The following is a 27406-nucleotide window of genomic DNA, read 5'->3' as shown; positions in this document are numbered from 1 at the left end:
ATTTTAAGTACAGTCCACTGATTCTGACAAATGGCAATAACTCACTCATTGACTCAGAAACTAGAGCGTGTTGATGAATAGATAAGAGGAATCGAAAATAATCTGGCATCAGATAGCCTCTTTCAGAATCACGCATGGATCTTGTATATCTGCGCATTATACAGAAACTGCTGATGCATCCATACATAAATAAAGATGATGTTGCAGCTGACCAACTAGATACTTATTTTACCCCTTTATAAGATTTGTCGATTAGGCCCATATAAAAGTAACGACAATATCATAAAAAACAATCTAAAGCCACTTGTCACCTGTATGTGAGGAAGCTCCGGGCTGCTTCAGGTACAGCAGTGAGAGTTTACTGGAAATAGCCTCGTTTACAATAGGAGCAGATGATGAAACACAAAAGGTAATTCACATATATGTATATTCATATATAAATTATCTGAGGACTATTTAAATATATTATGTCGGTTAGTATTATCTTTTTTTTTTTCTTTCTTTTTTTTTTTTTCTGGGTACCTAGAAAAATCATAATCAGAAACTGGATGAGGCGTGGCCACACGCGGCGCGGACGCCAAATCGCTGTGCAGGTATTCTTTCACACTATCTTTCCTCACTTTGACGGTACACCCTTTGCCCGTCCCTATTCATGAACCCCATTTACATTCAGCCCACAGACTCACGGCAAGTAAAAGGGATGGTGGAAAGAGAGGGTGGCGACAGAGGGTCTTTTCCAAGACCGGTGCGTCTTTGCCAGTTCGCGGCGTGCGAAGATCTCCATGACCTAGATTGACTGGTGAGTCGTTTTTAATTTGTCGGGAAGCTTACCGCATGGGTTTCATTGCGGCAGACAGACAGAGAGACTGGTCTTTATTCCGAACAACGTTTTAAAATTAAATTTGCGCACACACTTCTCCGATCTTAGAAATATATAAGACATTACCTGCACAGGTACATAGTATGTATTATGCAAACTTTCTAGTGTTCAGAAGTGTTGTGTACAGAATGCAATAAGCTGCTGGAGTAAAGCGCTGGCAAATGTGAGCAAGCGCTACAGATCCAAGCGAGCACAAGATGCAGTGGAAATGTAACTACAGTGGTTCACACAACTTCTGACTACATACTATCACTACAGATGTGTGAACTTGGATTTATACAAACTGTTTATTCCATCAATCCAGAAGATGTTGAACACGAAATAGGCATGTGTTCAATAGGACGCATGGTCAAGCACTTCCGTCAGCATCCACCCAAACAGTGACCTTCATGGACAGGTGTATAACTCGTTGATATCTAGGTTAATTTTGGAAGAATATTTACATGGAGACAACAGCAGGGTAATAGGATCAGATCTAATTTTGCATCATTTTAAATTAGTGTCCTGATAGATGTTTTAAAAACAACAAGCGCCTTATTCCTGTAAATCAGTGCGCAGGAAAGTGATTGAATATGTAATTGTTTCCCCATCCGGATTCAAAGGATGACAAAGGTTATGAACAAAGCCCCGTGGACCACACAGACTCAAGCTAAATCATTTTCCCTGTTGAGTCATCTTGAAATCATTGACTTAGCATCAGTTCTACGGTTTCATTAAGCCACCACAAACATAGATTTCTCCTTGTGTAGTGGCATGCACCTGACTCTTTTGTCTTGTTTTAGTTTGTGAGCACTCAGCTAATATAATGAAGTCTGAGTTTGTCTTTCCGGGGTTTATTGTTCAGTCTTTTTGTCAGCATATTCCCCCATCCCTTTATCCTCGGTTTCCCCTGTTGTTCCTCTGAGGAGCTTTGGTTGTCTGTTTTCTCCCCGCACCATTGTGAGTCATGCTTTAGTTTGTGTGTGTGTACTATATTGTAATCCTAGATTAGTTTTTGTGGATTTTACTATTTTGTGCTGTTTCCTCAGTTATCTGTTTCTGCGTTCCTTTGCCAGTATCTCTAATTTTTGAGTTTCACTTCCCCGTCCTGATTGTCTGATTGCCGTCACCTGTCTCTCCCGCATCAGCCTTCTTTTCTCATCATGTCATCCGTGTATTCCCCTGTGATTTCTGATTATATTTCTAGTATTTATTTGATTCCCTCTTTGGCAATTGTCGGGTTTGTTATTTGCTTTTCTGTCAGACTTAACGTCAGCCAAAAATAATAATACACAGTCTATGATTGTGACAATTCACAGTGAAGAACACTGAAAACCAGCAAGATGAACGGAACAGTTGGGACCATCCAACATTATTCCCATACTGTGTGAGAGACATGGGAAATATCAAATAATATCAAAGCATTTTAAACAGCACTTTTTCCAAGATGCGAGTAATAAAATGAAAACGCAAGACTAAAAGGAGATAGAAAAAATATATAATTAAGGGGGCATTAAAATCACACATCAAATCTGATGAATGAAATATTCAAGCTGAAAACAAAATGATGTCAGTGGAAACCAAATGAAAATCAGTTTTAACATTTTTCAAGTGTTCTTGTTTTTGAGCAGTTCAAGATTGCACAACTGGCTGACCTATGTTTAAATCTATATGCGTCTTATTCATAACTTCTGCCAAAATTTGGTTCCTGGGTTGCGTTACTGTTGAACTGTGTTGCTGAGAGCTTATAAATCAGACTTAATAAAAATTGCATTATTAGCCTTTCTTCCTGGATATAAATCGAAATAGAAATGATGAAGGGCGCAGGACAAGCTTGATGGCATAACTAATGAAGGAAGAAGTGCACAAATCTTTGTCCAAAAAGGAAATAAAACCTACGTGAAAGATGAGCCAGCTCATAGACAGTGAGAGTGTGAAAGCAACAAGTGATAGTCTTTGTTTCTTTTTAATATTCTTCTTAATCTGTATCTAGTGGGGTAAAAAAAAAAAAACTTTATAAACAATTACCTGAAAATTTCACCCCTCATCAGTTTTTTATTAATGGAGCATGCTCACATCATTCGTGTGCCTAATTACAGTTTACATTATAACAGTGTAAACGTTGGTTAAACAAATTGGAAAGGTGTGTCTGACTGATATCATTAAATCTTCCAAACAATACAGGTGGCAGTGTGTGCTGTGGATTTCTTGGGGTTTATCCACTATGAGAGGATTTCCTTGTACTCTGAAGTGGAGCTTAGTATAAGGTTTAGAGCAGCAATTAAAATACCATAAGATAAACAGCGGTAGCTTCCAGTTACTATATTAGGCAGGGACGTGAAAAGGACAGTTTTAACTCAGCCGTGACTTTCAGTGACCTTTATGTTTCTTTAGTTACCTTGTCACAAACTGATGGCATGGTTGGTCACATATTACGGTTATTGCTCAATATTTAGCTCATAACTTCCTGGTAAAGCAAGCGTCTGTGGAGTGAAACAAGCCTTCTTACATTTCCATGTCACAATTAGACCTGTGGACCTGTCCAAACAGGCTCTTGTTGGCAACTGCGTCCTAATGCTGATTGCACTGTGCTATTTACTTTTACAGAATAATTAAGAGTGATAAGTAATTTTTAAGTTTCATTTTTACTACTCAAAGTTTATTGTGCCCTCACCTTGAACGTGTTTGTCATCTGGTACCTGTTTGTAAAAACAAGATGAACAATTCAGGTGAAGAGATATTTGGCAAAACTCCAGGGATCTAGTTCAACAAGGAAAAGTTGGCTGTGCACAATAGAAACCTTTATTGTTCAGCGTTTCAGTGGGTGACATTGTGTGTAAATTCCCATGTCTTTCAAGGAAGGGGACCAAAGCCTGACACAACTGTAGAATGATAAGCCCCAACACGTTGACAACAATCTTGCTGTGACCCGTTCACAGTTTACTTCATGTCAATGGAAAAGTGTCTGGCAATCGAAACCATTTTCATTTCTGTCATAGTTTATGTCGTTTTCTTTTTCATTCTTTCCATTTGTAAACTATTTGTCGTCTTCACTTTATTTCCTCCACCCGCTCTCTGCGCATGGCTGTGCCTGTCACTGTGTCCAATGGTCTGACTTCACTCTCAGGCTGGTCTGTGCACCGCTTTCAATACCCCGTGGTGTTGGCCATTGTAAATGCAGCCAGTTGCTATTTTAGACACAGGCTCTATTGAGGGGTGGGAGTTGGGGTGGTGGTAGGGGGGGGTTATTGAGCAGGGATTGCCTTAATACCCCAAAGAAAGTTTGCCCATCACCCCCTCATTTGCTTTCTGTCACAGTCGTCTTTTTCTTTCCCCTCCAGCACACAGGATTGGTGAGATCAATCAGCCCAAACTTCGTCACTGCATCCAGAGAAAAGCATTAGCTTCTTCAGTGTCCGCACAGCACAAAACCAGATCTGCATTTCCTACGCTTGTGGATGAGGAGGAGAAATGTTGTCTCAAGTCTGTTTGTGCTGCCTGTTCTTCAGCAGGGGCTTTTATAGCTGCCGCTGGACGGAGTCAAGTAGTCAAAAGAGAAAGGTAGTTTTAATATCTGTTTTCTTCTTATGATAAGTCAGTTTTTCTTTATCTCTCTACAGGAGTGTGTAATGTTTAAACAACCATGTTTTATTTGATTTTTTTAGGGTTTTTTGTTTGGTTTATTTCCATTCAGCATAACCTTTATAAATCCCAGTAATCCGGGATTAAAATTTTTGCCTGACTGAAATCCAAAATATAAAATGCTGCTTTATGAACTGTTGCATTGTGAACCTGATACTTTTATTGCAAAACAGTCATTGACAAATTGTTAGGAAATATAAACACAATAACCGACGTGGTGATTGCATTAAGAAAAAATTCATTTATGTGCCAAGAGAAACAAACAAACTCACAGGCCCTAACAAGCTATGTACTTATATGAAAGGGAATAGGAGGATGCAGGAGCTCTGTGAATCTGTGAGAGAAATGACACTTGAGGTGTGCTGTTGGTGGCGATGGTGGTGGTTGGGAGGCGGTGGTGGGGGCGCTGGGGTTGTTTGCGCCGAGTTCTCACGACACAGTGTGGGCAAAGCACTCAACTAATTATGAAAAAATGTTGGATTTGTTCCAGTGTCTCACTTTGAGCTTCTATTGGAATTTTTGCACACATCGACACGCTCTCTGGACAACTACACAATTTTTTTTTTAAGGCTTCAAAAATGAAAACCAGTAATCAATTTTCCTCCTTTTCTTTTCATTTCAGTGCAGATGGTTGTCGCTCTTAGTTGTCACTTTGATGTCTCTGCTTTCCCTGTGCTGGTTGTATATTTGTTTTGCCATCTCTAATGACCAACAGAATGTTAATGAGTGAGTGATCACACACACACGCACACACACTGAATATTTATTTGTCTTTGTTGATGTCCTTCATTCTTTTAACTATGTGCTTCACCCTTATCAGGGTAATATTCAGGACACTGAAGACGTGGGTAAACTACTTCCTGGTAGTGGTGATCATTTCTGCAGTGCTGGCCAGCTACTGTATCCTGCTGCTGGTAAGAATACAGTTTTGTCCGTTTACCCCACAGGGGAACCAAATCTTGCTCCACATTCAAAGATCATTAAACCTAAGAATGAGAAGCCGCCATTTTTAAAATGTTCTCCGATGATTACAGCTCTTTGCCCTGATCCAAGTTTCCTTAGAGGAGCAACTCCACTTACACTGGCTTCATAAGGTAAGCATGCAAACATTTACCTGTCCAGTCTATAGTTTTATTAAAATCGTCTAATCTTATATTTGCTTTCTGCTTTTTTTCCCCCCTTTTTCCTGCACAGATCATTTTCTGTTTTTGTGTAGTATTCATCACAGCTTTGGCTTCAGGAGTAAGCATAAAGGGGAGGGAAGAATGGCCAACAGTTCTTACTCTACTCCAGGTAGAGTTAGAGTACAGAAACTTTTTAGTTTGTTTTTTTTAAATGGCTCTAAGTGGTGTGAGAATATCACATGTGTTTGATGTCTGTGTCAACCTCTTGGCAGGCCACGGCTCCCTTCCTGCAGTTTGGTGCTGTTGGAGCGTTGACTCTGCTAAGCCCGTTTGTCTTTCATCGCTTCCACCTGGCCAAAACACGTATGTGTCAGACCTAGTTTCGGCATACACACAGACATGATTCAAAGGCAATTACATAATCCTTTTATATGCACACTGTTGTATCAAACCTAATTACAGGGCTAACACTGGAAATAAATGTACTGGTGAACTTTGAAGCTGAGGTTCATCTGACAGTCACTGGGAAACTGATTCTGCATGATGAGCATTAGTTCAATACACAAGAAAGATATACAAATGTATAAATATACATTTATAAATCTATATATTTAAATATAATAAAAGTCAATTCCTGCAGGGGGGAAATAAATAAAAAGGGCTTCTTTACAAATTCACGCTTGGAGCATTTTAAATATTTAAAGATTATTGTCTGACTTGTGTTTATTCCAGGATCTAAGATGGTCATTGCAGGGATGTTTCTAGTGGTCTCAGCAGCCATCTTCCTGTGTCCCCTGCTCATCCACTCTCCTTGTCTAATAGAAGTGCAGGAACTACCTGAAAAACCAAAACTTATCGGCCACAGAGGCGCGCCGATGGTGAGCGTCTTGTTTTACTTGGCACCACCCTGCAAATAAACATTATAATTATAGAGTGGTGACATTACACCTTTGGATAGAGCTGCTATTGTTGACAGATTGCAGTCATGTTCAAGTTTTTCAGTTGATTAAAACAAGTTTAAAGAACGTTTAAAAACGCAGTTCAGTTCTTTGAGAAATATTTACTGCTAATATTATAAGCACAATCCATTTTCATATATTGTCAAATATAAAAAAAGTAGACTGTCCCTGGCTCAGGTGTGAGCAAAGGTCCAGTCATGTGACGTCCTCATATGCCACGCTACTGTGCCCTTGTTAGTTTGCTTTGCTGCTGGGTCAATAATAAGCTCCATTTAACACTGCATACGGGGGTTGTCTGTGCTCACACCGCTTTGGGGTAGGAAGGGCACTTAAGCACATCAGTGTGTCTCACCCATCTGTCCTCCCTGTGTTCAGCTGGCCCCAGAGAACACCATCATGTCGTTCAACAGAAGCCTCGAGTGCGGCGTGATAGCCTTTGAAACGGACGTGCAGCTCAGGTACAATGAAAATGATTTACGCTTAGGAGGACTCACAGTTGCTTTCTTGAAAGAGGAATGTCTTTTTGCTTTTAGTTCGGTTTTTCATGCGCACAAATATGAGACAAATGTATCACCGTGGATTACAGTCCTGCAAGTGGGGGCATGTCATTCTACTAATCACCTCAAATGTAGCAGTGATCTCTATAAGCATGCTGTTTGGTTCTTGGGAAACATTATGGCCTAACTAATTATTACATTTTTAGAACATTATTTTCATCATTATTATTGTTGTCTTCATTGATAAATATGAAAAACTGATTATTTTCACTTCACAGATACTAAAATTTGTTTAACTCTTGCTTAAATTTAGTAGAAATAGAACACCTTTCTTGATGCATGACCATGGACCTGACTTCTTGCTGAGAACGACAAATGTTAAAGACAAGTTTAACAGCTCCTCATTCAATAAGAGCACTGACCTGACCTTCGAACAATTAAAGACTCTAAACGCAGGAGAACAGTTCCTCAAGGTAGTAATTGTGCTTTGATTTATGTGTGAGCGCACATTTGCCCGCAGAGGTTTATGTATTATCATGTGTCAGACTAAAGAAACATGTGAAATTATCTGGCTTTGCAGAATGATCCTTACAGCACAGTGTCCCTGCTCTCAGAAGAGGAGAAAGAAACAGCCAGGACACAGACCATACCCACCTTGCTAGACCTTCTTGAATTTGCGAAAAAGCACAATACCTCAGTGATATTTGACCTGAAAAATAAAGAAACAGAAGAAATTGACACAAATGACACAGTAAATACCACCTTAGAGTCTGGCATTCCTCAAAGTCTGGTAAGTCTACTCACTTGTATCAATTGTGGGATTCAAGCATTTCACAATCAAGCATATTTTTAAGAGTTTTCTTTCTCCTTTTCATAGATTCTTTGGCTTCCTTCTAAAGAACGAGAAGTTGTAAAGAAGCAGGCCCCAGACTTTATCCAGGTTTATGAAAATGAAACGGATTTGGAAAAAAATAACGGGAGCCACCTAAATGTGAAATACAGCGAAATAAAAATGAAAAACATCAGGTAAGAAATAAATAGGTGGGTAAGAAATCTCAATATTATCTACAGTACATGTTGGTGCCAGGGGCCATGCACAGCAGTGTGTTAATTAAAGCTGCGTGTAGCATGCTGAGACACAGCTCTGACACTTAATATAGGGGCGTAGGATTGGCCTCCAGGATACAAGATTCAAATAATGTCCCAACCCAGGTGTTCTGTTCAATGGCTTAGCAAAAGAACCATAGGAAATAAAAGGGAGGGGGCCTAAAGAATGAAATGCAGTGTAGCAACATGTTTTAAGAAGTCGCTGAAGCGCTTCACTGAGTGCAAAACAAACTCACCGTGGCGTGGCCTTGCTACATGTCTCGCAAAATAAAACTATTCCTGGGTGGCACAATTAATGCATAAGTACTACTCAAATATGTGTGACTTATTAGGGGTCATCAGGGATTTGTAATGTGCAGACTGGGCGTACATAACTCATTATCCTTATCCTTGCACTCAACCACATTTTGTCATTTCATGTGTCAAAATATATATATACATAAAAAAAACATAGGAAAGTTTTCTGCATATTTGATGCACAGTCTACGCTCATGTATACACTCATCTAAAGAGTTTTGAGAAAGCTGAATAAATAAGCAGAGAAGCACAGTGAATGGGGGTGCCTCCACATGGGTGCACTGCATTGTAACAGTTAACATTCAATCATGTCTAAAGATGCTGAGCAGTCCCATTTAAATATGATTATGTAACAAGAGAGCAAGAGTGGCATATAATGATTGGGCATTAGTTTGACATACAAGGAGTCAGAGGTGACTGAGAACGCCTGTGCAGGACGTGTTCAGACTGTTTCTGCAAAAGCAGCCTGTTTGTAATTACAAAGGGAGTGATGTTACAGCAGGTTTGCAGAGCTTAAACCTCTAATCACAAAGATAAATGGTCACCGAAGCATTTAATTGGTTTTGGTTGACAGGTATTAGCGATACAGTTAAATGAATCATGCTTCACCATATTGAGAAGTGCACATTTGTCATACATCAAAAGACTTTTACAAGGAATGGTCAATGAGTAATCGCTTTTATCCTCTGCTGAAGTGTTCCGGGTAGAAGTGGACTTTTCCAGGATGGCACTGCTCCAAAGATTAAGGCTTAAGCTATCACTGAGTAGCTCAAGTATCAAATGGGAATCCTAGGATATAGCCACCAGATCTTATTTATGATCTATGAGAGATGTTGGATGTTTTTAATGCATTTCTCCAGTCATCTCCAGAGACTTTAAGAGTTAACTTTCCTACCTCATCCATGCATTTACCAATATGCACATGCATAGCAATCGATACCCGTCTTACAGTTTCACATATTTCTCCGTGCTTCTTTTAAGTGCTCTGTAATCTCTCAAAAGTCTTCTTGTTCACGTCTAAACGATGTGCTTGTCTTCGTATTTGACAGCGACCTTCGCAAACGAAACATTACAGTGAACCTGTACGTGGTTAATGAGCGCTGGCTGTTCTCTATGCTGTGGTGTGCAGGAGCCAGCTCTGTCACTACCAACGCCTGCCACCTCCTAAAAGAAATGGAGCGCCCTGACTGGGTCATGGTGAGCAATGCAGTAGCTGGGCGTTTTACTGTTTATTTCATTATGATGCAAGAAATATTATCATTTCAAGATTTTGGATGTGGCGCTCACATCTTCGTCGCAGTGTTTCCCAGGATTTGTGACACACTTTGAACATGCTTGTGTTTCAGCCACGCTCTACATACCTGATAACATGGATTTTAGTGGATATATCATCTGCTCTTGTGATGATGGCACTCTTTCACTGGTAAGAACAGAGGTTTAGTCTACAAATTTGTATAAAAATGAGGAGGAAAGTTAACAAGCTGACTAACCAATGTCTCTCCTCCACATAGGACAAAACACAGTCTTTGCCATAATGCAGGTACTGTATCAATATCATGGGGTTTTTTGCCATTGAATATTTGACATTTAAGTTTAAAAAATAAAATGATGATGACTGGTTATCTTCCCCTTTATTGGCAAACCTATAAAACAAACATTTGCAACAGCAGATAGGAATGTAAAAAAAATCCCTGGCATGGCTTTGCTGAAAGTGAAACACAAAGGAAAGCACCATTATAAAACCATCAAAAGCAAATAGAAAGTATATCACATGATAGCTAAAAAAAAAAGTTATTTTCATAACCTGACAGCTTGAATGTTTCTATATCATAACAGTTAACAGATCACATAATAATGTATCCCTTGTTTGTTGTGACAGATGGACCGAGCAATGACAATGAGCTGGAAGTCTTCCTCACCAGGCTACCCTGACAGCCTTCGGCTGCAGATGTTTCAGTCTTGAAGCTCACAATCGCAGCCTTTTCTGCACTAACACCGGGGTTTGGACCTAAATCGGGAGGACAGCAAGTTAATGTGAACTGACACGCACTGTTTTATAAAATTATGCAGGCCATAATGTTGTTGTTGTTGTTTTTTTTTACATATCAGTATGATGCCAGTATACACAGTTTTGGTGTGTGGGTGTGTGTGTGTTTGACAATGAGAGAGAAAGCTAGTTACACAGGTTTATCTTTCATTGTTTTTTTTAAATACTTGTTTGTTCTTTTGCTACTACTGACAGTTTGATGAAACTATATGACATGGTGTGTAGATCTGAATTACTTTTTGCATTTTATTACATTGATTTGTATCCAATGAGTAAAAAAAAAAATACTACTGCATTAAATAAACATTTGTAATCTGAGCCAACGTTAATAAAACTATATTTTTTATGGTAACTTGTGTCGCTTTATTTCCGCATCTACTGAACACGAAGGTAAAACTGTTAATTTTGAATAAACAGGTGACATATCGAAAAAATCGTTTTAACAACTGTGATTTATATTTAATAAAATCAGCACATTAGAAAAGCTGTTAAAGTTGGACACAGATAGTTGTGGCTGGAGCATTAACAATGAACTGTTTATATAACGGAGGTGCTTCATACCAGCTCCACCTCAGACTTTACAGGCCTCAGTTAGCATGTTAGGCCAAAGTGGAGATGATTGGCCACAATTCACACAGGTCCATGTTTGATGAAAACCAGCGTACACCTCATACCAACTGTCAAGCACGGTGGCGGAGAGGTGATAATTTGGGTTTATTTTGTAGCCCAAGACCTGAGCTCCTTGTAGTCATTGAGTGGACCATAAATTCCTATATACGTCAATGTGTCTGACAGCTAAAGCTGGGCCAAAACTGGGTCACACAACAGGGTAATGATCACAAGCATAGCAGCAAATCTACAACAGAATATCTGAAAAAGAAAAGCAAAAGTGTTTCAGAGGCCCAGTTAAAGTTCGAACCTAAACCTGACTGAAATGCTGCGACGGGAACTTAAGAGAGCTGCCGAATGAACCCATCTCTAACGTTTCCCACCATGCTGCAAGAGACTGATAAGGTCAGATATAATGCTTCAGTGTTTTATCTCAAGCAGTTTTTTTTTCATTAAATAATGACAGTGTAGCATGCCCTAGGGTCTGTCCACCTAATTTAAAAAAAATGGATCATTTCTATTATGTCCTGACATGTAAAGCCATAGAGCTGACAGCTGGTGTACTTTCTTTCTAACATGACTGAATCTGATCAATAGATTATATTTTGTACAGTTGAAATGTTTCTCTGAGGTCTTCCTGTTTTCCACCTGCCCAGTAGCTCTATTTTCCGCACCCTGAATATCTCTTCTCTGCACATGTCCAAAACACGTCTGCATAGTGTACTTTTCCTTTAATGACGGACTCCCAGCACCACCTTATCGCACCACGAGATGTCACCAACTACAAAAAAATCGAGAAACAGACGACTTACCAGATAAACATGCAACGAGAGACAAAAACGGCTTAAGTAACACGCTGATCATTACTAGTGATGTCATGTGCTGAAGCTATCTGCAGGTGTCAGTGTTTAAAGCGTTAATACTGACAGTGCGAATGGGCCCGCTATAGCCGGACCGGTGGGCCTTCTCCACGGAGGCGAGGCGTGTGTGAGAGAGGGGAGGAGGAACGTGAACATGTCACGCTCTGGAGCCGTTTTGCCCCCCCAAAAAAGAAAACTTCTGGAAAAGTTGACATGAAGTAAACAGTCTTTGCTTTTTCACATCTTAACCTCAGTCAGTGGGTGTGGACCACACTGCGGACCGCTGCAGCGACACTTCATACAGACTGCGAGTGTCAGCGACTGGATTTAAAAAAAAGAAAAATCTGTTGTGAGGAAGGAGCGACAGTCCCGGTTATAAAATTATCCGAGACTATCGCAGTTATTATTCTTGCTTCTTAAACCCTCAAAACACCCCGAAATTATAACTTATGTGACTTTTCAAGTCGGCCACATGATGGTGCATAAATATGGTGAGTACCGTTCATGTAACGTTATATCTTTTTTTTCCCCCCACGTGTCACATTTTTTCTTATATACTCGGGTAAAGTTAAAGTTTTTAGGTTAATGCCAGCTCATTACGCCATCAAAGTTATTGCGCGGCTTTTCAACGTCCCACGAACCTCAGCTGTAATCCCCTCGAGAAACCAGACTGTTGTTTTAGCCCTCAGGGAATGAGAAAGTTAAGAGTAAGTGGAAATTGTCAGCTTCCGTACTGTTATTATTATTGTTGTTGTTGTTGTTGTTTTCTGAGATGTTATTCTCCTACTCGATCATAATGTTCAGGATTAGGTAGGAAACTGTGAAGTAGTAGATTTACCTTCGTGATGTGCATCAACTCTGCATTCTGTGCTCCTCACCACCCACCGGGTTCAACAACCAGCTGCACAGTCCTGATGGGAAAGAGAGAAATGCCTTTAAAGTGCTCTGCAGGAGACTATAACAGGCAGCAGCAGTGATGCGTTTAGTTTAAAAAAAGGAGAAATCTTCCGTATTTTATTATTTATTTAAATTCTTATAACAGTGTGTCTCTGTGCAAAGAAAAGCAGCAGTAGCAGTATTGTTGGCTACATGTATTTACATTTAATAATAGTTTAATTAGAGCTAAAATAAAAAGGTAAGTTTAGAGTAGTCTGGAATTTTTTGTATGAACTGATTAATTGCTGACATTTTTGAAAATTGCAACTCCACGAATGTCTTTTTCTAGCCTCTCAAATGGGATACAGGTTCATAACACTGTTATTTCATTTCCCCTGTCGCTGTGTAGCTTTGCTGCTGCTGTTGTTCTGAGACATGTATTTATTTTGTGAGGCAGACACAGCTAGGGCGGTGAGGCTGCTCAAGCAGTACCAGTCCAACCTGACCAGTCCAGAGGAACAGGCCTTGAAGACCAGCGTGGGCAAAGTGTCTTCCATCTTGGGCAGCCAGCTGTTTCAAGCCCTTCTCGGTAAGCTTGTTTTGAAGAAGAGAGTCTTTCGAAACTTTTCCCTCTAGCTTATGTTGCATCAGACCTTTCTCAGGATGTCCTTTCCAAACAACACTTCCTCTTCATGTGTCTATCTTCTTAAGTATGGGAGGTATTTTTTTTCTTGATCTCCTTTAATTTACTGCGCGCTGTTGCCACACACTATCAGTATTAGATTTAGTGCAGCTGGTATAGTTTGATTTGCGTGGCCGTGTGATTGGCTGAAGGCTGACACAGGATGGAGACGGGGTCGGGTTGTATTAATTTGTATGGGAAGTTAACTGAGTCTAAATGTTTCCCAATTAAGTCTTATGAAAGAGGCCTTTCAGTCTGCCTCACAAAGGTTTGCTGTTTAACCACCTCTGTAGCATACTCGGATTGTAATAAAATCCCATTAAAGCCACGCTCAACTCAGTCTATCTATAGACTGTGCTGTTATAAACTCTGACCTGCCACACTGTTGAAACACAATTCCTCCTTTCAGTTTTACAAAAATAGGCACATTTATGTCTCATAAAACTGTATCAGCAGGGTATAGATCATAAAGTCAGAAAACTTTATTCACTTTAGCCAGAAGCAAATGTAACTGCTTCTGGCTAAAGTGTTTGCTAATAGTGAATCATGAGTTAATGTTAGTTGTAACCAGCTACACCTCCATGACAAGCTGAGTGTGGTGTGTTTTGTGTTTTTGGAAATGAGCCTGTGTGAACCTTATCCTCACTTCCTTTTAGAGCAGATAAGGCACATTACTTCAGTTTAGCAAATGGTTGAGTGGTCCTTCTAATTACCACAGCCATGTTATAATGATGCTTGCCCCTGGGTCTGCTATTGCTTCTGCTGACCCACTGCTGCTTCTTTGCTGGGGATCTAAGGGGGGAAGGGCGGCTATGACTCAGGCAGCAGTTAAAAATGATACGGTGTGGCTCGTTTTGCTAATGATGTATACTGAAGGGAGTTTAAGGTATACTTTCTTGTGCTGACTGATGAACCCTTTAAACATAAAGATAAAATGTATTGCTCTTTTTGCGTCTTGTCAAAGGTAAGGGGCTCATTATAGAGACTAATTTGTTGTACCTCATCACCCAGAGTCCACATTTTAAGACCAAATGAGTTGTTAAGTCTCATTTGAATGGTTTCTAAAAATGTAGGCTGGAGCAAATGGTGGATAGAACCATAAAAATGTGACTGAGTTTGCATGAATGGTTTAGGAAGTAGAGAATTTAAAAAAGAATATGTAGTCCCTCATTTTCAGAGGCTCAATTTGCACTGTGAAGCTCTGTGGGATTGGCAGCATTTGCAGCATTTGATTGGATCTGAGCAGAGAGTGTAGCCCTGTATACTGAAGAATTCATCCTTCTGCTTCTATCAGGAGTCACATCATCAGTAAACACCAGTGACCTGGTTTCACTGGCAACCATACATGCCCATACCATGAAATTGCTCCAATCATGTGTGTCCGATGACGTGATTTGCTTTGGATTAGGAGTTGTTTCTCTCCTTATGCATACTTTTCTATCCCCATCATTTTGGCACAAGGTAATCTTCATTCATTCATCTCCTAAGATTTTCTCAGCAGGCTCTTTTAGGTGATTCCTGGACAGGTCTAATTTCCTCTTCTTGTTCTTGGGTTTGCATCTTGTTGTAAACTCTTTGCATTTCCATTCATGAAGGCATCTAACGATTGCATATATTAGTAATGATACACGCACCTTATCAAGAGTTTTCTTGACTTGGTTAGATGTTGTGTCACTTGCACTGACATCTCCTTGGACCTTGTGTTTAAAATTGTAGTGAAAAGCTATAAAATACAAATTCAGTCCACCATTGAGGTGTACAAAAGTAAAACTAGAATGTTTGTGTCTTTCTCCAACAAATCATGGATCTAAATGTAACTGGTGTTACCTTTATGTGCTGTTAAGTCAATCACAACGTGTAACACATGAAGAAAAGCAGTTGAAATACTTGCTTTTAATCTGATGCACTGATTGCAAGAAGTCTATCATGCTTTAGAGTCAAATGTTCTTGTGGTGTAATGTGTTGGGCTGTTAGACGTTATTAAAACAGTCCAACTTAAGAAAATGTATGAATTGTAACCGACTAAGTGCATACATCATAAATTAATCATAATCTTATTTAATGCTGCATATATGTATGAAATGCTATGACGATAACCTCTGAAATTGTCTGTAGATACTGATGTTTTCTTGAGTCTCAAAAGATTTTTTTATCCATACTCACTGAGTTTAGGGATTAAAAGTTTCTTGCACTTTGGTGCAGGCTTAAATATGCAGTTGGGGTTTTTTCATCACAATGAAATAACTGTTGATTGCACAGTTTAGTGGCTTTATATTAATGACACCACTGGTTTGCATCGAGGCTACAATGTTGCAAGCCTTAGTGCTCTTTACTCGTTTTGTTCCCTACTGAAGATCAGCCTGTAGCCGCTGGGTGGAGGTTTAGTATCATTCAGGGTTCTTCTCTACCTTTGGATTAGCATGCTGTCTGTGCAGATGTTTGCAAAGAGCTAATGTTGTGCTAGCAACATCAGCTTTTTTGGTTCTTTTCCTGCACCTTGGCTCATGTGATGAGTCACATGATCAACAGTAGTTCAACGACCCTCTTAAGAGACAACGCCAAGTAGGGTTTACCTGGGACTCTCCACCATTTGGTTGTTGGAACTGAAGAAGCATCTTCACGAAACTTAAAGAAATCCAGTCACTTTCTTTCCAAGCTCTTTAAATTATTATGAACTGAACGACATAATGAAACTACTTCTGTCCTGAATGCAGTTTGCACTTTACAGTTGTGCTGCTACCATTCCACGCTACCATAAATGGTAATGTGATTACAGTAATGTGTTACTTTGTACTGGATAGATGTCACCCTTTTGTTAGAATGCTAACCAAAGCTATTGAACTTGGTTAACTTGTTAAAAAAATCACCCTAAAGTTGAGAGAGAAAGTCACCAAAAAACCCCATTTGGTTACTGACCATTTCTCCAGGTATTAGTGGACATTTGACCATGCACTGTTTTAATGTAATCAACCTGAAATCAGATCTAATGTATTTTATTATTTATTGAGGTGAGGGAGACTCGGAGAGGATTAGCTTTCAGGATTCCAAACATTCCTCGCAAAGAATGTTCAATCAGGGCCGAGCCTGAGGCCGACAGGAAAATAAATTGCCCTAGGCTCCCCTGCGAGCCTCTTCCAGGCCGTCCTGGCTCTCTGGACCATCTGCACAATGTGTGAGGGTAGAAGAAGAAGAAGAGCCATCTGGTCGCTGTGTCTCACGTGAATGGTTGAAGAAGACTGGCCCCTCATTCAACATGTGGTTCTCATCAGTGCAGGCGGAGTGGAAGAGCAGCCGGTTCATAGCACTAATAGGAATACAGTGCAGTATAAACATTACTCATCCTCTTATCCGCTCCTGTTGTGTTTGCCTTCACATGCTCAGGGCCATGTGAACTGGTTCATATGGGCCATTTAGTCTAATGGTGGGATGAAATTTTCTGGAGCAGGGACTGTGTTGTTCAGAAGAGATGAAAGACCTGACTCTGAAAATCTGCCATTTTCAGACTCTAAAGAAATTGATGCATAGTAAAGTATTCTGTCTTTACAGTTTCTATAACTTTGATACTCTGCGGGAAGTAAAGAGGTGTTGCACGTCACGTGGGAAGGTTCAGCGTTCATCCATTTGGATGTCAGCATGGCTGCACAGTCACGAACAAAGGTTGCCTTAACTGCGCATCTACCCTTTTGTTCCAACGTACAAACATACAGTGGGGAGCACGGGGTGCTGCTCGCTGTGAGTTGGGGCAAACATACAGGCCGACACACTTTCAATTACAGTGGAGCCTAAATTCCTGGGGAATATTTCATTTAAACAGCGACAAGGGAGGGAATTGTTTGCCCTGCCTTAAAACTGTGACCTAGTTTTCTGTCAATGTGTTGCTCTGGTGAGCAGTGGGTTGCTCATCATCATGTAAAGAACCAGGGGCACTGTCTTTTTTTGTTTGTGATTCAACCAGGCAGGAAGTACAGAGATGATGTCAGTCTAATTAAATAGGTACATGACAAAAAGAAGAGGCCTGTAATGCACCGATCATGCATGCAGATATTTTGGAGGACTGTGGATGAGGGGGGAAATGCGGGAAAACCCCCTTAAACTGTGACAAAAAAAGCTTTCGACCAGACGCCCCAAAATAGACCCAGAAATCGGTCCTGTGAAAGAGACTTCTGGTCTGGATTGTGTGTTGTGTTTTATGGTCAGGAATTTATGTGGTCTGTGAGGGTTGGAACAGTTCAACGATTTCTTTTTTAACTTTGTTTGGAAGGTCACTGAAGTGGAAAAAAGCGAAAGCCCTGTACGAAGTGTGCCTGTGAATCCTGATCTCAGAACACTTCAAGATGTGATTGAGCACCTTTCTCTCACTTGTTAACTCTGCCAAAAATAGATGAGTGATGTAATTAGAAGTGTTAGCTGTGTGAAAACAAGCCAGGTGTCCAAGATGCAGCTGAAGCATGGCCTGCAAAACTTAACTAAACTAATATTTTTCAAGATTTAATCAAGGTTGAACTTACCGGTACTTTTCTTAAATACATAGACAGGTGGACATTCGTTAGTTTGTGCTCCAGCATTTTGAAGCCTCGAGTTGAGTGTTTTGACCTTAACCATCTACCATAATCATAAACTATGTCAAAACTATAAACGGACTCGCTGAGGTTTTCAATCAAGGCAGCAGCATAGCTATTTTCTCTTAGAATGTACCCATTCAAGCTGATATCTGCAACCAGTTGTCCCTTGTCGACCATTAGAAAGAATGCACTACAGAAAAAGAGTTTAAGTCTGCTGTTCCTAATGGTGGACAGAATGGTTTGCTCCTTAGAAAGGGTGGGGGAGGAGGCCGGTGAAGCTGCTGCTCACCTCAGGGTCTCAGCAGGGGCCTCGGGCCTCATTTTCTCTTGATTGTTCACCTTTGTCTAAAGTTTATTTATGCTTTAATGCACCTAGCCCATCTTAAAATTGAGGCAAAAGACAATACATGTAAAGATGAGCTTGAGTTCAAATTAAACTGCCGTAAGCTTGAAGGCTGCTTTTAGAATCAGAATCAGAGAAACTTTATTAATCCCAAAAGGAACGTGAGTTTTAGAATATCAGGATCCTCCAGCTTGAGTTAGTGTCAAAAAAGTAACACTGAGCCATTTTCTGTGCCTCCTTAACAAAGTCAAGAAGGTACTACTGGTCCTTCTGTTGTTCCTCATCTCTCAGCTTCATTGTGAGTAAGACTATTGGTCTATTCCTTCGGTTTCAGGAAACTGAAGCAGAGACCTTCTTTCATTTTTGTGCTTCCATTGCTGTTGCTTTGCATTAGCCAAAGTATCTTTGGTCTCTTCCGTTTCACTACAAGCTGGTTGATAAGGCACAAGAGGCTTGTGCAGCTCCCTCAACTGAAGATAGCATCATATACGACAAATTTAAAGGTACCAGAGTTGGTACCCGAGGCTGCTCTCTTGTAAAATGAAGAGAACCTCTTTTCAAACAATTTTTAAGTTTGCTTTGACAGATGGGATGTACCAAGCAAAGTTACTGGCTTTCAAACACTAAGTGAGCTGATGTTGTTTGAACAGTTCGAGAGCTGTGTCTCAGAGCAGATTGTGCCACATTTGAATGAATAAAATGTAACCACCCTACAGCAGGCTAAAGTTCTGCTGCAGAAATTTGCCTTGACCTACCAGAGTATTTGTGTGAGTAAATGTGAAAGATCCAACTGTGAGCATACGTAGAAAAATGCTGCATTTTAGCCCCAATAAGCTAAAGGTGGTCCACCAAGTCCAAAGCCAGAGAAACAATGTTACTACTGTCATAAAGCAGGGCATGCCTTTGCTGTCTGTCTGTCTCTCAATCGTAAAAGCAGCAACCTCAGCAAACAAGGCAAGTAAAAGCTGTTGATAAAAAAAAGGGAATTCTTCTGAGAGCCTTTGTTGAGCTAGATGAACCAGATGATTGCTTTAAACCATGCATCTTTGCCGGATCTGTGTCATTGACAGGATCAGTAGTCAGGAAAAATATTAAGCAATACTGGCGGCTCAGTCTCTCGGATCTTCTTCCACCTGGCGCAGAGACTTCCTGTAATCTAAGCTCCTCAGTAAGATGTATAGTGATGGCTTTGCATTAGTTTTACGTTTCAGATTTGACTTTGTTTAAAAAGTAATTGACTCCATTTAGCATTTGTATACATTTTAATGTTGAAATCCAAAAGTATTAATACACAATAACTTCAAACTATTTCATATTTGTAAATAAGCAGCCTGATATTCCCGTGTCACCTGATTGTCCTATACCTGCAACTCCTAAAATCCTGTGTGCAGATGTCAGTAAAGTTGTGGTTTCAATACTTCAGCATCTATCTAGCTCTGTAGAACTGGAGCAGGAACACGAGTGGGGTTACACTTTTTTTTAAATATTTATTAACACTTAAGCTGTTTCTGTGCAGTTTGGCACACAGTCTGTCTATTAGTTAAAGGTACTGTGGCTGCATCTTCAAGGGAAGAAAAAAACATGAATGTGTGAGAGACAGTACTGGAAAGAAAGATGAGCGAATATGTTAGAAAGCTGAGTACTGCTCAGGAAGTGACATTTGATAACCCTATAAAATTTAGACTTTTGCCTTGAGTAATTTATGTTTGTTTGGGTTTTTGTGTCACAGTAGATCTGTACACGACCTGCTGCTTAGATATTTGGTTATTTTATGTCATGAGGCGTCTTCAAAATAAAACGATTGTGGGATTTTTTTGTCAAAGATTGTTTGAGAATAATATACAAGTGCATGAACAAGTAGGCCTTTTACAGCTCACAGTAATAGTCTATCCTAGCTTGTGCAGGGCAGCCTGCGGTGTCCAATGTCTCTGTGAGGTTAGGTCAAAGGTCAGGTGGTAGTCTTCAGTTTGAATTTAAGCTGATGACTATCTTTATCTTCACTTCCTAAATTCCATCTTTAGATTAGCTTTATACAGCTAAAAGGTAGAAAGTGGCATAGCTGCTATATAAAATCAACAAATGATTCTTTACCTTCATAAACATCTATTTCGAATAAAAAGCAACAGAAATGAATAGTTTTATTCAGTCATATAAATATTCATTAAGAAACATATTCAGATCAGAACTGATTCCATTGAATTTTATGTTTTACATTACACTGATGTATAAAATTATGTGGAAAATTGACATGGAAAATATTCATGCCCCTTTTGGGCTTGAATATTTTTTGAGTACAGCAGTAGCTGGCACTAACCAGATGCTCTATTGGGGTATACCTTGATAGTACCAGGTTGGACTCCCTTTTGCCTTCAGAACTCACAAGGTTCAACAAGGTTGGGGAACATCTATCAGAGCTTTTGGTCCATATTGACCATACATACATGATGTCAGTCTCCTGTTCCACCACATCGCAATGAATTGAAACCTGATGACCGTGGAAGCCGATTGTGCTTTGTTATGTTCAGGTTAGGAGGATACCACTGATACAAGACGTGTTGTTTATGACAAATTCTCACCCAGCAACATTTTCCAATATTCTTTTCTGTTTCTTTGTAGCTGACAGGAGTGGCCCCAGCTGTGATCCTCTGCTGTTGTATCTACTTCAAGGTTCAGCATGTTGTGTGTTCAGAGGTGCAGTTCTGCATACCTTGTTTGTAACAAGTTTTGTTTGAGTTATTGTTGTCTTTCTAGCGGCTCCAAGGAGTCTGACAATTCTCGTTTGACCTCTGACATAAACAAGGCATTTTCACCCAGAGAACTGCAGCTCGCTGGATATTTTCCCCGTTTCGGACTATAAACCCTAGAGATAGCTGTGCACAAAAATCTTTGTAGATCAGCAGTTTCTAAAACACCCAGACCGGCAGACACAGATGCAAAGCAAAATTCTTTACTATAAGAGTTGATCTTGTATTGGATTTAGACTTTTCAAGTAGAGAGAAGTCACTTTTAAATAAAAATTTTGCTCAACCATCAGTAACAATAAATTTTCACCACTTCCATTTCAGCAACTACTCTGTGTGGGGATATGAGGATACCTTTTTTTTTCCAAATGATTGTCTTTAGGCGTTTTTTTTTCTTTTATTGGACAGTGACCTGGAAGACTGGAAAACAAGCAGTCAGAGGCGGGGTGTAAAATGCAGTCGGTTTCTCAGCTGGAATTAAGCTGAGGACGTTTTAGTTATGTTGCATGCACTGTATCCATTCACTATTGGGATGCTTATATAACACAGAGAGATAATAAACACAGTGACAGTGTGGCGTACTACAATATGTGTAGAAAATAATGAGGTAAAGTAAGGAGGCTCATTTGCGCGACTGTGGATATTTGCATCTATATGGAATTAGGTTATTGCAGGTAGGCCCACAGCATGTTTGCGTGTCTGCATGTGCATAAGAGTTTGTGTAAGTGAGGCTGCTCTTTAGTCAGCTGGTCATCAAACTGCTCTGCCCACACATGGCTTCACTCCTCCACATTCAGACACAGTGATGAGTCACATGCTCCATTCTTACACTTTTGTTCTTACAGCGTCTTGTTGGGACATACTGACTCTTATCTCTCCGTCTCACACATGCACATAGACTTTGAGTCCCCGTTTCAATAAGAGGTGCACATTCTTGAAAGACGTGTTTAAAAAGTTTCACCTCCAAAGTGTTTTGCAGCCCATTTTTGTCCTGACAGTGAACTGTGCGAAGTTGATGAACTCTTCTGCAACCTCTTTATGTCAACACTGCAGTAACCAGGCCCTCACTTGGCATCAGCAAAATTGTCTCAGCGCATTCTTGTCAAACGGATGCCACTCAGCGGCTGACCGTGGGACATGGGCCAAGAAGTGATGAGAAGACTTCAGAAGAAGGGGGGAGGAGTTAAAGAGTGCGCTGAGACTTACTCACTTTTGATTGAATTTCATGCTGCCTAACAATTAATGGCAAATGCTTGATTAGCCCTGCCCATGCATGTAGTTTTGGGGGATCCCTGTTTCCTAAAAGTCTAGAAAAAAGAACTCGTGTGGCTCCGGGGAAAATCTGATATAGACATTAATGCTCCTAAGTTCTTTTATTAGCACCACTGGTGGCTTTACGGTGTCGTTATTATTAGCTGTTCTTTATGTTTAGCTGTCATGTTAGTACATGCTAATCAAAGATGGTTACCATGGTTACACTATCCTTGAATAATAACTATATTAGCGTTGTCTTGGTTGTAACCAGGAGTTTCTTGAATTACTTGTCAGCTCTGACCATTCTCCTCTGACCTTTGGCAGAGAACTGCTGCTCACTTGATATTTTCTCTTTTTCAGACCATACTCAGTAAAGATGACCACCCGAGAGATGGTTGTGTGGGAAATCCCAGTAGATCGTCAGTTTATAAAACACTCACTCACAGTCCAGCAACCATAACAGATTCAAATTCAGTTAAATCACATATTTTTTTCCCAACCCAACATAACAGTAAAGCATCCTGGTACTGCAACTTCTGCATGCGCGTCTATTTCACACTTAGGAGAAGCAAAGCATGACATCCACATGGTGGGCCAGGGTGTCTGTTACATGCTTTGCTGTGATATCGAGTTGTTTTTGTCCCTTTCTGATGCTCATGTGTTGAAGTGGCCAAATTTGCTAATGCAAAAGTTTATAAATTCTCCCATCAGTCAGCTAGAGTGAACTACATGTATTGATTCGTTAATATGTGTAGAAGTCTTGGCGTAAAAACCGAGTTTCAAAGCAAAGAGATCTTAAAATCACGCGTCGTGTAAGTGATCTGTGACACTGACAAATAACAACGTGCAGGGTGTTTTTCTTTCTTTTTTTGTGACACACTCTTGTCAGGTAGTATGATAAATTATAATGTTAGACACAGACTTGATGATGTACTTAGTCAGTACCTGAGTCATGTAGTTCAGCAAGAAGATAAGAAGAACACTTGCAAATATGGAGACATAGCTTCCATGTAAACAGACGACTCCCACCCCCACATTTTTACCCACTGTACCCTTGAGGACAAAAACCAGACTTCTCCCCAAGTGCCGGTGATTGATCGGCGGATTCTTTAACGCACCCAAAGCAGTTAGACGACTGAGAACTTACAAAGATGTAGAGATGACAAAGTAAAAAAAAGAAAGTCTTTTGCTGTAATGTTTGTTGTGGTCCAAGTAAAGGGAAAAAAAATGCTTATTATAGTTTTCTTTTCCTCGCAGATATTCAAGAGTGTTACGAGGTGACCTTGCAACTGAACACAGAACAAACTGTTGTGAAAGAAGACAACAGGCGCGATGTGTGGGAGGTAAATTTCCTGCTTTACATTATAGATTTCAAGAAAATAAGCTTAATGTTCACACGTGCTGTTGTGCGCTTTGCTGTTACTCGGTAGGCAACGCTAGATGTCATTACCTGTGTCCCTCGCACTCCTACACGGATAACATGTCACCATGAGTCACAGTAGCTATGACTTCAACCTGGTGAGTGAGTGTCAGACAGAGAAAAAGTTGGACGGGGGCACCCATGGGTAGAGGGAGAAGAGGAAATTAGACAGAGTCAAAAGAGCGCTGATTACCATTTGCTCATCAGTGGGAGTCAGCCAGTCCTGTCATTATAACAAGTGTTTATAGTCGCATGGTTATTTCGAATATTTTTAGTGTGGGACGCAGGATGAAGGGAGATTTTATGTAGGCCTAAATGTTTTTAAATGTACAGCATCGTGGAGGCAAGTGATGTAAAACAAATCCACACATTCTGGTTATATACAGACACTTTTTTGTCACTTATCCCCTAATGGCCTTTAGATGGGTTGGAACTGCTCACTTGATATCACTTGTGTGCTTTAATGCTGCTTTGCAACTTTCCTTGAGCTATGCCAAAATGTTAATGAAATTGATCTTTGGCTGACTTCAATAACTCATTAGCTGAATGGCCTTTGTTCTTTTTCTTTGTAGCCAAGAGAGATATGCTATAGCGTCTGTATAATAATGACGGCATGAGTGTGCCTACACATTTGTTTGCAGTTTGAGTCCCCGCGCAGGCTGGACCGGCACAACATGATTTCAATTTCAGCAGCAAATTTTTAAATGTAATTTTAAAAAATGTAATTTGAGGCACAATGGCTAGCTTTCATTCTTTTAAGCAAAGAAACCAGATTCTTGAACTGAAATGTCAGACTAATACAATTACACTGGCCTGAAATACTCTTCAAAGACACTGTTGTCGTTTAATCCAGCTAATTAACATGCTTAGTAAAACCAAGACTGTATTTCACCTTGTGAGTGTGGAGCAGTTTAGTGATAGATTATTAGGAGATGATTTCAGATCTGCTCAAACATCAACTGAATGTTTGAGCACTTACTTTGCCTTTAGATGACTGGAGTCTTGGTAGCGTTGAAAGACGACCGTTAGCTGCCATCAAAATACTTCAGAGGTGACAAAAGCCCACTCAACATTGGTTTTAAAGCTTTTCTCGGTTTTAATGTATTACAAAATATAATGTGTGATTTTGAATTCATTGGTGAGCTACAGAGAGGAAGTATGCTGGAAAATACAGACTTGCTCCCTCTGCCAGTCATCACAAGCCATCATGGCAAACTCGATAGGCGTTTGAGTTTACATATGACTGTTTGTTTTGACATAGACCACAGATAAGATCAGACTCAGTTCATCTTTAGCAGATATAGTATCTTTAATCTCCATATTTACCTTTATAAAGTATTTACTTCAACCAAGCTGCCTGACTGAAACACTGATTCCCTAATTTTGCTCAGGACCCATTTTACCATAAATGGGGATCCTTCATAGTTTATTTAGCTTTAGTGCTTTTTTCTGTTTATTGTTTTCTGCTGATTAATTTGCTGCCTGATGCAGCTTCTTTGCTGTTTATTATTTACTAAGTGCTGTCCCAGATCCCATGTTACACAGTTTTCAGTGTAAAAAAAGGGAGATATGTCAATATGGGGTTTACACAAATAAATTAAGCAGTCCAAAAAAGAGCCAACTCTGTAGAAAAGACATTAAATTGTAAACGGTGATTTATGTATGACAACTGATGGCTCACGCTATACCTCCTAGATGACTCATTTTAAAAATAAGCATAGATTTTTTCTCAGGATGGTCGTCACATTTCTGATCCACTCCAGCTGCTCTTTGTGTTTGGTGTGATGGGATCGATAATAACTTTCATCCACAGTCCAATAATTCGATTGATGCTGTTTTTATGAATCCTCATGTGGTTTTACATCATGTAGGACTTTTTTCAGTGCCTTTTGGTTTATGTAAAGGAAGGTGAGAGTAATTCAACATTCACATGGGAACTAAGGTTTAATCTAACATTATTCCTTTATGCTTAACAGCCCTTCCCCCAAGTCAATCACTTAATGTCAGTGTGTTTTTTTTGAAATTTTTATAACTCTGAACTGGATTATGGCTGGTCAGTTGAACAGAGGAACTGCACTAAACTTGTCATCCACTTGATTGTATTGAACTGATGCTGCAGAGCAGAAGACCTTTTCTTTTACAATCATCTGTTCCAAAAAAATAGTCATTTTTAAAAATTAACCGTGCTTTCTTACAATCTCCCCCCTTGCTGGGCAGTTAAAAAAGTAGCCCTGGTTTGAAATCACTGGATTATTCAAGCATAAATTGTTGCTTATTGCAGGGCCATGTGTTCAAACTTTGTCACTCCCCATGGTAGAGGATCTAAACCATAAATTATGACTGTGGCTTGAACTTTAGTCCAACATCCTAAGCTCGTCTCTGTGCATCTGTGATCCACCCTGTTCAGCTTCTAATTCAGTGCAACATGCCTCTTGATCCATTCCCCCATCCTTCACTGTCTGGATCCCAGCTGCTTGTGAGGCCTATAGGCACAATCCTGGAAAGAGAGAAGCTGCTGGAAGGATGCAGCAGTCATAGTGGGAAGTTTAAGGGAGAGAAAGAGAGCTGCTTAATGGACACCCGACGAGGTGCTCATCAGTATTCTAGCCATGCGATCACCTGAGTGGAGGATGGGAGGGAAACTAAATGAGTCTGCAAATTCTCTGATTTGGTGCAGAGTAGCAGGTGAGAGTGGAGAATGGCTCCTTTGGAAAATAAATAAAAGAAACCATAAGAGAACAAGTTAGTTTCATGCGATTGATTTCATAGTGGTTTTTTAATGTTTTGGTTCCAAGACAAGTGTGATGTCACTAGTTTGGTTTTATTGGGATATATCATGAAATATCAAAAGAATAGAATTTAAATATATCATGAATTCCCAGTGTTATAGGACTTGAAGTAATTAATTGAATGACTGCACCAATTTGCAGATGTCTGGCTATGTGTTGTGCAAAAGGCATACTGTTAGCTTCCAGCATTAGAAGGGGCTACAGCTGCACTGTCTGCCAGTGTCAGCTGACCTGCCTGTCCTAAATGTGGAGAAGGTGCCATCAAAGGACACACTCACTGAGCCTCACTAAAGAAAATGTTGTGAGAAGACTGCAAACTTCACATTGATGTAATTCCGATGGTTGAATTTTGCCTTCCAACTCTCTTCCTGTTGGTTACATAGATGCCAGGTACAGCTGCCCGCATGCTTCAGCGTGTGGGTGTATATATATTATCTTTTCAACTTGAGCAAAAGAGGAGCTTTCATTTTAATTTAAAGCCATCGGGAGGAAGTTAAGAGCTTTTATTTGAAAACGAATTTGAAAAATTGGTGGAAACACATGGTTGCAGATTTGCACAGGTGATGGCCTGCTCTAAAGGCTGCCCTCTGCTGTCAGTTAAGGGTCTTTATTCAGTCTATGTCCAGGCTTAGGACACTGTGTTTAGTTTCCTCATATAATATATTTGCTAAACTTTGGCTGTCTTGTGTCTTGCGCCCTTTTTACAACAAACAGTGCTGTGCTGCATTTTTTTCTTAA

The 27406-nt window shown here is 40.0% G+C and overlaps 2 protein-coding genes across 5 annotated transcripts in view; both read left to right on the top strand.

Moving 5' to 3' along the window:
- The first annotated feature begins 615 nt into the window (after positions 1 to 615).
- On the top strand, positions 616 to 10850 carry gdpd2 (glycerophosphodiester phosphodiesterase domain containing 2). Of its 3 annotated transcripts, none has more exons than XM_040016311.1 (16): positions 616 to 799; positions 4208 to 4420; positions 5124 to 5227; positions 5322 to 5415; positions 5536 to 5595; positions 5696 to 5794; positions 5898 to 5988; positions 6358 to 6503; positions 6960 to 7042; positions 7395 to 7554; positions 7662 to 7871; positions 7959 to 8107; positions 9535 to 9682; positions 9832 to 9908; positions 9997 to 10025; positions 10365 to 10850. In XM_040016311.1, the coding sequence occupies exons 2-16, from the start codon at positions 4331 to 4333 to the stop codon at positions 10415 to 10417; spliced, it is 1593 nt and encodes a 530-aa protein (XP_039872245.1). In that variant the 5' UTR covers positions 616 to 799; positions 4208 to 4330; the 3' UTR covers positions 10418 to 10850. The 3 variants fall into 3 exon arrangements, with proteins under 3 accessions (XP_039872245.1, XP_039872246.1, XP_039872244.1); XM_040016312.1 differs by having other exon boundaries at positions 4201 to 4420; positions 7398 to 7554; XM_040016310.1 differs by having other exon boundaries at positions 4201 to 4420.
- Positions 10851 to 12177: 1327 nt separating this feature from the next.
- dlg3 (discs, large homolog 3 (Drosophila)) overlaps positions 12178 to 27406 on the top strand; it is a 79348-nt gene continuing 64119 nt past the window's right edge. Inside the window, exons 1-3 of one of the 2 annotated variants that reach the window (XM_040016297.1) lie at positions 12178 to 12492; positions 13335 to 13466; positions 23717 to 23802. In XM_040016297.1, the coding sequence (XP_039872231.1) occupies positions 12474 to 12492; positions 13335 to 13466; positions 23717 to 23802 (237 nt within the window). In that variant the 5' untranslated portion in view covers positions 12178 to 12473. Of the gene's footprint in view, positions 12493 to 13330; positions 13467 to 23716; positions 23803 to 27406 lie in introns of both variants that reach the window. The other variant, XM_040016298.1, reaches the window with a different exon arrangement.

The sequence above is a fragment of the Simochromis diagramma genome, unplaced genomic scaffold, assembly GCF_900408965.1.
Source record: "Simochromis diagramma unplaced genomic scaffold, fSimDia1.1 OVJJ01000685.1, whole genome shotgun sequence".
Classification (NCBI taxonomy): Eukaryota; Metazoa; Chordata; class Actinopteri; order Cichliformes; family Cichlidae; genus Simochromis; species Simochromis diagramma.
Note: the sequence above shows the minus strand (reverse complement) of the source record. Positions and strands in the feature narration are given on the sequence as shown.